Source organism: Lycorma delicatula, chromosome 2 (assembly GCF_047948215.1).
Source record: "Lycorma delicatula isolate Av1 chromosome 2, ASM4794821v1, whole genome shotgun sequence".
NCBI lineage: Eukaryota > Metazoa > Arthropoda > Insecta > Hemiptera > Fulgoridae > Lycorma > Lycorma delicatula.
This window is the reverse complement of record NC_134456.1, coordinates 37659800-37673788: the sequence shown is the minus strand read 5'-3', so window position 1 is coordinate 37673788 and position 13989 is coordinate 37659800. Positions and strand designations below refer to the sequence as shown.

The 13989-nt window shown below is 34.5% G+C and overlaps 1 protein-coding gene across 1 annotated transcript in view; it reads right to left on the bottom strand.

The window, feature by feature from the left end:
- Tat (Tyrosine aminotransferase) overlaps positions 1–13989 on the bottom strand; it is a 59407-nt gene that overhangs the window by 6394 nt on the left and 39024 nt on the right. The window contains exons 8-10 of the mRNA XM_075358716.1: positions 13751–13879; positions 10695–10778; positions 6180–6278 (exon numbers count right to left, since the gene is read on the bottom strand). Coding sequence (XP_075214831.1) covers positions 6180–6278; positions 10695–10778; positions 13751–13879 — 312 coding nt within the window. The remainder of the gene's footprint in view (positions 1–6179; positions 6279–10694; positions 10779–13750; positions 13880–13989) is intronic.

Genomic DNA, 13989 nt, shown 5'->3' with positions numbered 1-13989 from the left:
CATATATATCCTCTGAAGTACTACCATACAGTGGCTAAACAGAAAAAAAGAGATATGATCATTATGCTAACTCTTCCAACTGCAGCTTTTCTTCCCACTACACACTTAGCTGCAGAATACTTTTTACTATACACGTATGCTACACCAGGTACACTACATGAATTACAACATATACATTTACTCGACTACACAACAACATCCAACACAGTTTTCTCTTTCACATACACTTGATGGTGTTGCGACATCGTACGAAATGCAACCGTAACCCAAGGTGGGAACTATCATGCCGATGGGTGAATGGCTCTACGTAGTGAGTCTTGAACGATGTCCTCTGGGCACCAGAGCAAACCCAGTTGTATTTAGCTCTAGCTCCAATACGCGTGCGATCTGCTGGAGTGGTCTATTGTATCGCCGGTTCTCGTGGGACCAAAATTTCAGTTCCTACAGCCAATTCTATGATGGTTGGTGGTCCATCTGAAAAAACCACCACTTTAAGTCTGGTGAAAAGGCCTCGGTCAGCTTCGTCTGACGAGGATAATTATGCTACAGCCAATGAAGATGGTGTTAGGTGCAAGAATGTCCACTTTGTTGTTAAGAATAATCAGGAGGGTGGCTCCCTTCAAAAGGTCTCACCTTTCCTGATTAGTAAATGCATCACAGGATGTATTGGTTCTCCGAAGAACATTAAAAAATTACGTGATGGGACAATTCTGGTGGAGACATATAACGACGAGCAGAGTCGGTCTTTGTTACGTCTGACCAATATGGGCGGCATAATCGTAAGTACGGCATGCTACAAGACCCTAAATACCAGCCGAAGAGTGATTTTTTGTCGTGACCTTCTAGAAATGAATTTGAGGGAAATTGCTGATGAACTTAGTACTCAGGGTGTTGTAGAGGTGAAACGGCTGAACGGAACAGAAGAACCGACGCCGTCCCTTATACTGACGTTCGGTCTTCCTGTTCCTCTAGAGAGGATTAGAGTGGGTTACCTACAGACTGCTATACCTGTTCATGCGCCACAGTGCGGAACTTAAGAAGCTTGTCCAGATGCTTTCTGATCAGGTTACTTCGCTTAAGCCACTATTTCCGGGCTGACGAGGATGAGTGAAAAGTCCTGCATCTCAATAACGGAATCCAACAGTGTGGTCCGTACAAACGTTCCTTCTCCCAAAGTGCTGCCGACAGCCACTATTTCCGGGCTGACAAGGGTGAGTGAAAAGTCCTGTGTCGCAGTAACTGAATCCAACAGTGTGGTTCATAAAAAAGTTCCTGCTCCTAACGTGCTGCCGGTACTGGCAAGGCTACCACAGACGGCGGTAAGCCGACTAGCAAGGCCCCCACGAAAGTGACCCGTATGGCCACCCACGCTGGGATGTCAGTAGTGACATCCCGTTCTCATAAATCTCCTCCGCCGTCACCCCATATACTGGAGGATATGGTTGAGGAACCTCCCGACCCAAAGGCGTCGGAGTTATCTAAGGTGAAGAACACAAAAAAGAAAAATAGAATCACATACAACTGAATTCTGTATAGTTCCCTGAGTATATTTATTATGTTTATTATATTTATATTTTTTACTTTATTTTAAATTTATGAACATTATTCAGTGGAATGTTCGGGGTGTACGGTCCCGCATTGCAGATATTGGAGTACTGGCGCAGCTGCATGATCCGATTGTCATGTGTTTCCAGGAGACTCATCTTCTGCGACATGACCCAGTCGCACTCAGGGGATACTTTTGTGAGAGGTTCGACTGTGTAGTGGACGGTAGAGAGAGTGGTGGAGTGGCTATTTTCATGAAGGATGAGGTATCAGCTACAAGGATTCGACTGACCACTCTCGTTCCTGCTGTTGCAGTGAAGATCTCTGTCCCCTTCAAGTTGCATATCTGCAATCTATATCTCTCACCGAACACTGAGTTTAGTGCTCTGGATATCTCAGACCTCCTCGCACAAATACCATCTCCATCATTAATAGTGGGAGACTTTGCCATTTTAGTGGGGAATGCCATTTTTCATGGCAGCGACCATAAACCAATTGTTCTTCGTTTCGGCGTGGACCACGAGATTCGGAGAAGGCCACGGAGGTGGATTGTTGAAAAGGCGAATTGGGATGGATATCGTACGGCCTTCCAATCGCAGTGTGACGTCGGTGCGGGCGGTGGGCAACTTTCCTCTCTTACGTCCAAAATACTTGAGACTGCCAGCAGATATGTCCCACAAACATCGGGCAATCCTAAACGTCCTTCCGTTCCGTGGTGGAATGATGATTGCAAGTGTGCTATTCGGAATCGACGGCGTGCTCTACGCAAATTCAATAATCGACCTACAACTGAACATCTAGATATGTACCGCAGAGCTAGGGCGGTGTGCCGTCGGGTCTTCTTGACAGCTAAGAGGAATTCGTGGACGAAGTATGTGAACTCCATCTCACCTACTACTCCCACATCTACTGTGTGGAGAAAAATCCATGCAAATTTCAGGTCGCCAGGGCATTCTATTCTCGGTCTCGTCGATGAGGGGGAACTCCTTACATCATCTTCGGCTGTAGCAAATGCTTTAGCGAAATCTTTCCGTTCGGTGTCTCTCACCTCGTCATATAGTAACGACTTTCAGAGGTACAAAGCACGGATGGAAGTAATGGCATTGAATATTGGTGTTTCGGTTGGTGAATTGAACACGCCATTCTTACTTAAAGAATTGTTACACGCACTTAGGAACTCGCGTGATACTCTCCCTGGAGCGGACAACGTTCGCCTTTGTATGCTTTCGCACCTTCCTGACTCAGCACTACAACATCTTTTGAGTATTTACAATGGTTTATTCTCCGGACAAGTCTTTCCGCCCGACCGGTCGACGGCATTTATTATACCAGTACTAAAGCCTGGCAAAGAGAAAACCGATCCCTTAAGCTACCGCCCTATTTCTTTAACAAGCGTGTTGTGTAAAGTAATGGAGAGGATGGTAAACCGCAGGCTTGCGTAGTACTTAAAGAAACATGGCTTTCTTTCTTCGGAAGTGTGTGGTTTCCGACATGGGAGATCTTCCATTGACCATTTGGTGTCGATGGAGACTGCCATACAAAACGCCTTCCTGAACCGCCAACACCTCGTTGCTATCTTTTTTTTAATATAAAAAAGGCCTACGACACGGCCTGGTGACGTGGCATTCTTAACACCCTTAGGAGGTGGGGGATCACTGGCAACATGCTTGCTTTTATCCGGGGATTCTTGAATCACCGGACGTTTCGTGTTCGTGTAGACGATTCACTTTCAGACAGTGTCGTCTCAGAAAATGGGGTACCGCAAGGTAGTGTATTAAGTGCCACCTTGTTTTCTGTGGCCATAAACAGCATTACCAATTGTGTACAAGCTCCTGTCTCTTGTTGTCTTTTCGTTGATGATTTTGTTATTTACGTTGCGAGCCGCTCTACACCCACTGCGGAGCGACATATGCAGAACACTATATTTCGCCTTGAGGCTTGGTCAGGGACTAGTGGTTTCACATTTTCACCCGACAAGACGAAATGTGTAGTCTTTTCTCGGCTACGGAACCCTTCTAATCCGCGGGGTTTTCTGAACAGGGAGCTTATTGCTGTCTCTACTTACGTCAGGTTTCTGGGTTTGCTTTTTGATAGCCGTCTTACTTGGGTCACACATATGAGGGATTTGAGGACAAAGTGTTCCAAACTTTTGGATATGATGCGGGTCTAACACCAACTGGGGGGCCGATCGGTCGTGTATGTTACGTTTTTACTACTCCCTTGTTCGTTCCCGTTTGGATTATGGTTGTGTCGCCTATTCCTCAGCTCGCCAAACCGTACTTAAGATGCTGGACGGTGTGCATCATTCTTTTCTTCGGCTTGCCACGGGTGCGTTTAGATCGAGCCCTACCGCAAGCTTACTTGTAGACAGTGGCGAGCCATCACTTTGGGATAGACGAGACCAGCTTTTGTTATCTTATTTTGCCCGTCTCAGCGGACAGCCGAATCACCCAGCTTTTGACCCAGTTCTTAAGAATCCTAATTTGAGGAAGTATGAGGACCGTCCACGTTGTACTGCGCCTGTGGGTGTCCGTATACGACGTCTGCTGCAGTGTATGAATGTTGGCACTCCCTCGTTCTTTCCATCATGTCCGTGCTCGAATCCCCCGTGGAGAATAAACCATGTAAATTTTACGTTTGATCTTACAACGTATGATAAACAATCAACGCCACCTATTGTTTACCAGCAGGTGTTCCAGTTTCTCCTCACCAAGTCGAACCCAGATGTGGTGGTATACACTGATGGGTCGAAGCATGACTGTAACGTTGGTTGTGCTTTTGTTTTCAATGAACAGACTTATATGTTTGGTCTACCCGGTGTTACGAGTGTGTTCACAGCGGAACTACTCGCTGTGAATAGGGCTGTAAGTATCGTTGGCCCTAAATATAGGAACATTCTTATTTGCAGTGACTCGTACAGTGCTCTCCAGGCGTTGGAAAACCTTTATTCCGGACATCCTGTCGTCGTTGGCATTTATGATAAAATCGCTGAGTTAGAAAAACGAAACAAGGGGGTAGGTTTTTGCTGGATCCCTAGCCACGTTGGGATTTTTGGTAATGAGAGAGCAGATTCTGCTGCGAAAGATGCGTGTATTCAGCCTCCTTTCACCACCCGAGTTACTACCTTTGATTTTATTAATCATATAAAACAATCACTACGAGCAAGGTGGCAAAGTGGCTGGACGGCTGCCGTCGATAGTAAACTTCGACGGATTAAAGACTCAGTGTTGCTGTGGGGCTCCTCTTGCAGGAACTCTGCCGGTTACGGTAAGGGCACACGAGGATCACGCCCGAATATCTAATGTCAGGAGGAGACCCACCTCTGTGCACACGATGCAACTGCCGCATAACTGTGCACCACATTCTCGTGGACTGCGTATGTTATGCGGCGTTGCGTCTTCAATTTAATTTACCCAGCAGCATTCGTGATGTCTTGGGCAATGAGGCAGGGTTTTGGAACGAATGTTTCTCTTTTTGCATAGTACTGGGTTACTGCAAAGGATTTAACATATATATGTTTTTCTGTAAGGAGAGTTTTTTTGATAATTTTAACCTTTATTTTCGATTTGATTTTTTAGTTCTATGTGTTTAATTTTACTATCCGGGGTGGGGATTTTTGCACAACCCATCAGAGTTATGTAAGTTTTTATAATTTCTTTATTCTATTATTTTATCATTAATATTTTATCAACTTTGTCTGTGATATTAGTTTTGGGTTTTATTTTCCTTCTTGGCTTGTTTTAGTAAATTTTTATCATATGATTAATATTACGTTTACACCTTGTATAGCTTATTATTTTGGAGTTATATTACCCTTTTAATAATAACTACCGGGCGATGATAACGCCCAGGCGTTTTTCGCCCACAAACAACCAAAAAAAAAAAAAAAAAAAAAAAAAAAAAATACTATCAAGAAAATCAACATCTTCATACAGCAACATTTCGAATGAAAAGTTGGCATGCACAGCATAGTCTGTAATCTTAAAAACTTGTAACAGCTGCAAATGTTATGGACACGTATGGTAAGAGTTTTCCTAAAAACATTCCACAGAAGCATCGCTAGTTAGTGGCTGATCTTACAAAGAAATTTTTTAGCATTAACCATAGACTCAATGACACATTGAATATTTTCTTCAGCTGTCCTGTACATCTCCCTTCACACAGATATATATTTGATCGTTTCAATGTGATTATGCTGTGCAGCATATTCAGTTAATGGCCATCAATGAATGTTATTGTCACTTGGAGGATCAGAATTAAACTTTCTACAGAATGCAGGTTGAACTGTAACTACAGATTCACATTAAAAAAAAAGAATTTCTATCTAGAAGTCGCCACATTTGCTAGTGGTGCTATTAAACAGAAATATAAGGAATCAATGTATGGATATAAATCTTTACTTTTGTTAATTATTATTCTAGCCTTAAATCAATATTGTAAACCTCATACAAGAGATATAACAAATTAGAACTCTGATATTCTTTTTTGTACACCTAGTAGGGTGAGTGGCTATGGTAAGTGGCTATAAAGTAAAACCAGGCCTCCTAATGCTCCCTCTAGGCAAAAAAAAAAAAATTCAACAGTGGTTTTTATCTATTTGATATTTATATACAATATTTGTGGTCAATACTTACCAACCCCGGTAGACAAAATACTGATTCTTCCTTTACCATTTGTTCAATGAACTGTATGTCAGTTTGAAATGAAGGCAAATTTTCAAAATCAATGCTGACCTGTAATTCAAATCATTAAGTTTTAATGTAATGAAAAGTAATAGTGTTAATAATTTACTACTGTAATTATAAGTATGCCAGAAAAGTAAAAAAACGGTGTACTGAATAATTTAAACACTACCCACTCTACAAATATTATAAAATATAAAAATAACTAACTAGTATTATAAAATATAATTATGTATTATAGAATTATTAAATATAAAATGACTTGCATACAAAATACTGGAATTCTTTTTGTTCATTGGATCGGTTAAAGCTAAGTCTCCTCTTCTACCTAATCTGTAGTATTGTTGTTAATAGAATTACCTGTCTTAAAAGGGCTAGGAAGTTCCTTAAGTTATTAAAGTTTAAACAAGTTGTTTATATTTGTTTGTAGAATTAATTTTTTAAACGAATCAAGAAACATAACATTGATCAAATATATTATATTAAATTACATAAGGGGTTTTCTATTCTTTTTAAGGAAGACAACACCAATAACAATAGCACTACCAAAAATTATTAAAATAACTCTGAAATGATAAAAAAAAAAAAAAAATTGTAAATGATTTCCTTTCAAAATAAATGAAAATTGTTCTTCCAAAGGTTTTTCAGAATTAATCATGTAATTACTTTTTCAAGTGTAGTTATCAAATCACTGTTAATTATGGTGTTAGTATTTTTTTTTAACTGGGTGCCATTGAAAAATAATGGAGCATTTTAATTCCCATGGTCCACCTCTGGTAATGTTGGAGAAGCTACACAATTAACTCTGTTGAAAGTAGCTTTGCAAAAAGATCCTTTGAAAGAATAATTTCTATAAAATTTAAACACAATTTGTAATATTAATTATACTGGTGAACATAAAATTTGAATTGAAAAGGGAGTAGGTGTTCTATATAGTATTGTATATGCTGAATCTGAATATGTATTCCAAAAAAATCCATCACATAACTTTCTTAAGTTAAAACCACTTTATTTGTTCCATCTTTCGTGATACAAACAATACAAATAAGGTAATACATCTGTATGTTTAATTATTCACAAAAGACTTATATTGTGATGCATGCTGTAAACCTATATTTGATACATAACAGTCAAATGATCTCATTTCATGTTAAGTCAGATGATCAGTCCTGTATGTTTCCTTTCCTCTTTATTTTTCATATAAATAAAGCTGTTTACTATTGTTCTTCTTTATGTAAATGTAAACAAGTTTGTTATTATGTTGCTGGCACAGTTACCAGCTGATTATATTAAGCTATGTTTAAACTGTATTATTGCAATTAGTTATTCAATAAGTACACTTATTTAACATAAAACATGTACTTGACATTATACAGATAATAAGGAATATACTTAAAAATATGAGTAATCAGTGTTCTTAATTATTATCTGTGAATCAGTGCTTCGATGTAGAATTAATTTAACAAAGTTGGTTATCTGATTTGACAGCAGATATGTATAGATATGTCAGTGGCTCAAGTAATGAGTAATTCAACGTGATGAAATTTTCTTCAGTATGAGTTCAATTCTTAATATGACTTGTGTTCCGTAGTTGTGGTAATGGTTTTATCATACACATATTATAAAGACTGTTTCATAAGTGATGCCATACATTTAGTGAAAACTTTTTATAACAGAACAACTTTTGGTATTATTCTATTAAACATCAAGATTTGTTAAGTTGTGTATGTTTTCCACTATGTTTTATTGCACTCTATGGTGAAACAATTTTATGAAGTATTTTAAGTAATTAAGTAAGTATTTATAAATTAAATTTAATTATTTTTATAAGTAAGCATTTCTGTGATATTTCAGTTTACTGTCATTCATTAAACATTTTGAATTTTACAATGAATAAAAATCGGGCTTGAAGAAGAAATTCTCCAAATATTTTTTGCTATGTTTGTGGAGAATTCACCACGAAAAGTAAATGAAAACCAGTATTAAATCTGCAGAAAACTGCTTAAAAAAATTATTTTGACTGTCCCTCGGGAGATCAAGATAAATCCTGGGCTCCACATGTAGCATGCATAAAGTTCTACATTTAACTAACCCAGTGGTTAAAAGGAAAAAAGAGCATTTGCTTTTTGACATATCTATGATTTAGTGAAAGACTACTAACCATTATGATGACTACTATTTTTGCTTAACAAATGTTACTGGTTTCAATTCAAACAATAAATGCAGTAATGCATATCCAAATGTTTGTTCAGCTATATGAGACCTGTACTTCATACTGCTGATTTACTGATTCTGATCACTCCAACTTCTTGGAAAGAAATTTCCAATTTCCCAGAAGGCTTAACTGATGAATCCTCAACTTCAATAGATATTAATTACATTACAGAAGACTCAAATCCTGAACTTCACCTCATCACGCAAGCAGAACTGAAGCGATCTAATTCATGACTTGTGTTTGTCGAATGCAGAAATCCTAGGTTCATGTCTTAAAGAATGGAATTTATTAAACAAGGATACTAAAATTTCAATATATAGAAATCTAAATGAAAATTTACTGAAATACTGAGATGGTTTAAATTGTTCCTGCCATGATGTTAGGGGGTTAAGTCTGAACTGGACATTAAATATTTTTTTCATGATTGGCATTTATTTATATACTCATCAAAAAGAAGCTTAAAGATAGTGTTGTTGTACAACTCAAATAAGTTTTCTTCTATACCGGTAGTACATGCTGTAGGAATAAAAGAAACATACGAGTATGTCAAAAATTTTAAAAGCTATTAAGTATGATGAACACTCATGGTGAATCATTGCTGACCTGAAAGTGATATAGAGCTTCTTCTTGGTCTTCAGAGTGGCTTTACAAAATATATGTGTTTCTTGTGTTTGTGGGATAGTCAGGCTACAGATAAATATTACACAATTAAAGATTGGCCAAAAAAAAATCAGTTTACCCCAGTAAAGGAAAATATTGTCAATATTCTCCTTGTCAAAGCAGATTGTATAATTTACCACATCTACACATAAAACTAGGCCTGAAGAAAAATGTAAAAGCATTAGATAAAGATGGAGATGGCTTTAAATATTTAGCTGAGATTTTTCCACAATTAAGTGAAGCCAAATTAAAAGAAGGAATATTCATCAAGCCATAAATAAGAAAATTCATTTGTGAAAATATATTTGACAGCAAACTGAATCCTAAAGAACTAGCAGTATGGAAGTCATTCAATGATGTCGTTACTGGTTTTCTTGTAAACAAAAAAGCTGAAAACCATGATCAACCTATAAATGAACTTTTAGTGAACTACAAAAATGTAGGCTGCAGAATGTCATTGAAAACTCATTTTTTATATTCTCATTTGGACTTTTTCTCTTTAAACTTGGGTGACATCACCGATGAACAAAGAGAAAGATTCCACCAAGATATATTGCAAATGGAACAATGTTATCAAGGCAGATGGGATAAATCTCTGATGAGTGACTGCTGGATGACAAAAAGAGAAGATTTTCCTGAAGAAAAGGAAAATAAGAAAATGAAATTAAGATAAACGTAAATGTCTGGAAAATAAAGGTAGGAATTTTAATTGTAATTATTATTATTATTTTTGTACTCTATTATTTAACAAGTTTCTTAATATTTTAAAGGATCATAACTAAAAATGTGGAGGGTGATGAAGAAAAACAGATTTTATTTTAAGATTTAGCATAAAAAATAAATTCTAATTCCCCTATGTTTATCTCAGTTCAAAAAAATTTTTTTTTTGTTGACCTGTTGTTTTTAACTAATCAGTTTTTTTATACGTTTCAATGAAAATATGAGCAATACAGATGTCCAAAATTAAAAATTTATTTATTTCATGTTTTCTTTTACATGAAGTATTTTTACAAATTGTCATCTTGTTGTACATGTGAGTTTTAAGTTCTTTTCTAAATCCAAATTATTAACAATTTTGCTGAACTTCATTAAAGAAATAAAACAAAATTTCATAATTTTGTTTAATTTTATCTAACTTCTCTAATTTTTATAAGTTATATTATGATGCTCATGCTACAATATCTAAGACAAAGTAATAACTATAATACTAGTATCCAGTATTATCTTTTTTTATAAAACTTAAGTATACTGAATATGACAGTGATATTTGCATAAATACTGTGAAAATGTAACACTTTAACTACTGTGTTTATATAACAATATAAAATGCAGCACAAAATATTGATTTATTAAATACATTATAAGCATGAAAACACTAGTTTAATTTTAATGACTATTCTTGTCATGTTAAGATGTATTTGATGGTTATACCCAATCTCTCGTAAACAGTAATGACTTTTAGTTAATTTTTAACAACTTATAAATTTAAGAGATTAGTGACCGGTTTCAATAATTCTGAATTTAATAATCAAGGATCTACTATAACTGGATAGTAAAGTAAGTTTGATGAAATAATGTAGTAAATTTCTTACCATCATATACATGGCTCCTTGTGGCATAATAGGAGTTAATCCTTTTGCTTCAGAGAGTATTGAGTAAGCTGTGCATGCATGTCTCTGAAAAAAAAACCGCTAAATGAATGAAATTAAATTTCTTGAAAATTTTGTATTCTTTTGTTTTATTTGCTGCATATATTAATACAATTATGTATACTAGTATTAAAGATTTATTATATACATAGAAATTGCCAGAGAGTTATACAAAGAGAAACCAAAAGGTGGAAGAAATAAATAGAGGAATTAATCCAATAGAAAGCAAAATAAATGATCATCCCATAGATAGGATGAAGTGAAAGAAGTTATGTAAGAACAACAATTTTAAAATCTGAAGTTACACATGCAACACCTAATATGAAAAATAAAAAAAGGCATTAAGTTATGAACTGAATAAATGGACAACTGATAGGAATAATTACATTTTGTATTGAAGAAGGATTGCAAGAGAAGGTAATGAAATTAAATAATATGATCTATGGTACTGAGTTAAAGAGCATGAAATAATTAAAAGTCAAACCAAAGTATAGCAGTTTAATTTTGCTTTACGAAAGATTCTTAAGCAAATCTTTGAACCAAGATAAAAAAAAAATAAAATGGAGAAGTTGGTTACAGGAGGACAATATGAATTCAATAAGGGAAGAAATGTAACTGATTTGATGATTTGTATGTGTTCACGCGCGTGTAGATTGGGGCAAAGAAACAAGAACATCTTATAGATGTGAAAAAAAAATTTGACCATTTGTGTGAGATAAGCAAATGGAAATACTGAAAAACCAAACAGTAGATTGAAAAGGTAAAAAGAAGATAAAAAAGGAAATTAATTAAAAGATTATATCTGAATTAGCAAATGTCCTAATCTGTCCCCTTATTTTATTTAATATATATGTTGTCATGATAAAAAAGCTCTGGAAGAGGATGAAGGGATCAGAATTGGAGAAAGGAAAATGCAATAAAACATCATGCATACTGGTATAATATAATATATAATGGCTCTCGGATGATATGGCATATGGCCTATGGATTTTTATGGCATGATGTACAAGATATACAATGGATGATTTCGAAATTAGATGATAGTATGACAGAATGCATGTTAGGTACTGAAATAATAATTGTTGTAGTGACCTGACATAATACAAAGTCACTTTCAAAAATTGCACAGTTATTCCTAATAATAACAGCCATCTCAAACCAGGCCACTAAATAATATTAGGAGTGAAATGGTTTCTATTTTCCTTCTTTACTTGATGAATTTACTGTAACATATCAATAATATGTCAAGTCCACTGAAATGTAGGGACATTCAATCTCACAAGTGACATTTTCAATCTGTTCATAATAAGGGTCTGGCTGTATAAACATCATTACTCTCAGAGAAAGGAATTCAAATTAGTGCCACTTGTATCTTAGATGCTTTGTTAGCATCAAAAGACTTTATGAATAATAGAGTGAAAGGCACTCTATGTTCTATGGATGAGGGAAGGCATTATTGTAGACACTACCTTCACTCATTAGGGGAATAATTTTTGAACCAAAATATGATGTGAAAAAATAATGTTAAGAAAAAACAAAGTAAAAAGATATTAGAAAATAAGCCAATGAATATCTACAATTTAACAAGTAAAACTTTACAGGTAAGTAGGAGACTTATTAAAAGAAGACCAAAATTGAAAAACCATAATAGTATGACCAAGGAAACAATTAACAAAAACAAATTTATGTATAAGATAAAGTTAAACTTGAAGTATCTTTTAAAATATTATACTTCTAATGTACTTTTGTGGAACATGGACTCTAAGGTCAAAGTCAACAACCACATTTCACTTACATGTATGTATCCTCTTAAGTATTTAATATTAAAGGAATAGATAGATTTCTAGAAAAATTAAATTTCCTGTGCCAACTTTAATCTCTTTAATATCCTTTGGATAGAATTGTTAGTCTAATATATCATATTTATTCGTAATATTTTATTTTACTTAAAATCAGGTTTGATATGGTTTTGTTCTTTCTTTACTCACTATGTTATATACTTAACCAAATATACAGTATTTTGAAAAATAAATATTTTTTGCTATTTGCTTGTCTATATCTACCTCTCTTTCCCTTAATAATGGGCATTGGATTCAAATTAGCTCAGAATACAATAAAAAATGTAGAGGTAGTCTTGACATCTTCATTGAATTAAAACAATTTTTTAAATATAATATCCATTTTTCCAAAAACTATGGGAAAAGTTTCAGCAATTTTCACTTTTTCTATACACTATGTGCGTTAATACCACAAAAATTTCACAGTTTCTTTCTCTGACTATTCTATCTTAAAAAGAGCATTTGGACCAACTGAAATTTTTTATAAAGGAACTTTACTGGTATCGCAGATTTAACAATGAAAAAAAATTCAATACATTCTTTTCTACCCATTATATTTGGAGAATAGGAAATATGGTTTCTCAGTGTTTCAGATTGTCACTTTTCTGTAACAGAAATGAGTAAAAGCCGTGGTAATTTCATCTCTGTTAGAGAACTGTGTTCTTTGCAAATTTAGAATTTAGTTTCAAAAGGAAAATAAAATTAAAACAAATGTGCATATAGATTTAGTACATATATTTTATAATAAAATTTTTTTTTTAGTACCATTAATTCAATGATGTCTTATTATGCCAGAAAATGTATTTTTTAATCTTCATGGAAAGAGATTTTTGTTATTTTTAGGCAATGTAAAACTAATTTTTGAATATTAAATGGATTCAGAAAATGTCAATTATGCGCAATTTATTTTACAACTAAAAACAGAATTCTGTTTAAAAGACCAAAAACCGAATTCTTTTATTAGAAGTGACATAAGTAAAGTAAAAATATTACAATTAGGGTTTTGATATATCTATTAAAAGTAATACTACAGCACTTTTTATTAAAACATGTTTGTTTAAAAACCAATTTCAAGTATTAACACTTATTTTATACATCTTAAAATTAAAAAAAATGAAAAATTATTTTTTTATATGATATTAAATGATGAGTTTTTCTTACCTCAAGTGCATTTATTGTTTTTATAAAGAAAGTTTCTGGAGTTTCAGTTAGGATTTTAGGCAAAGCTCCTTGTGCTAAAGTGTTGCAACCTAACGTCTTTTGGCTTAATGCAGTTAATCCTGTTCTTATCTGTAAGTAAAATCAATATAATTATATTTAAATACTAGCAGACCCGGCAATGCTTTGCAATTGCTAGATTTGAGTGTGTGTGTATATATTATATATATATATATATATAT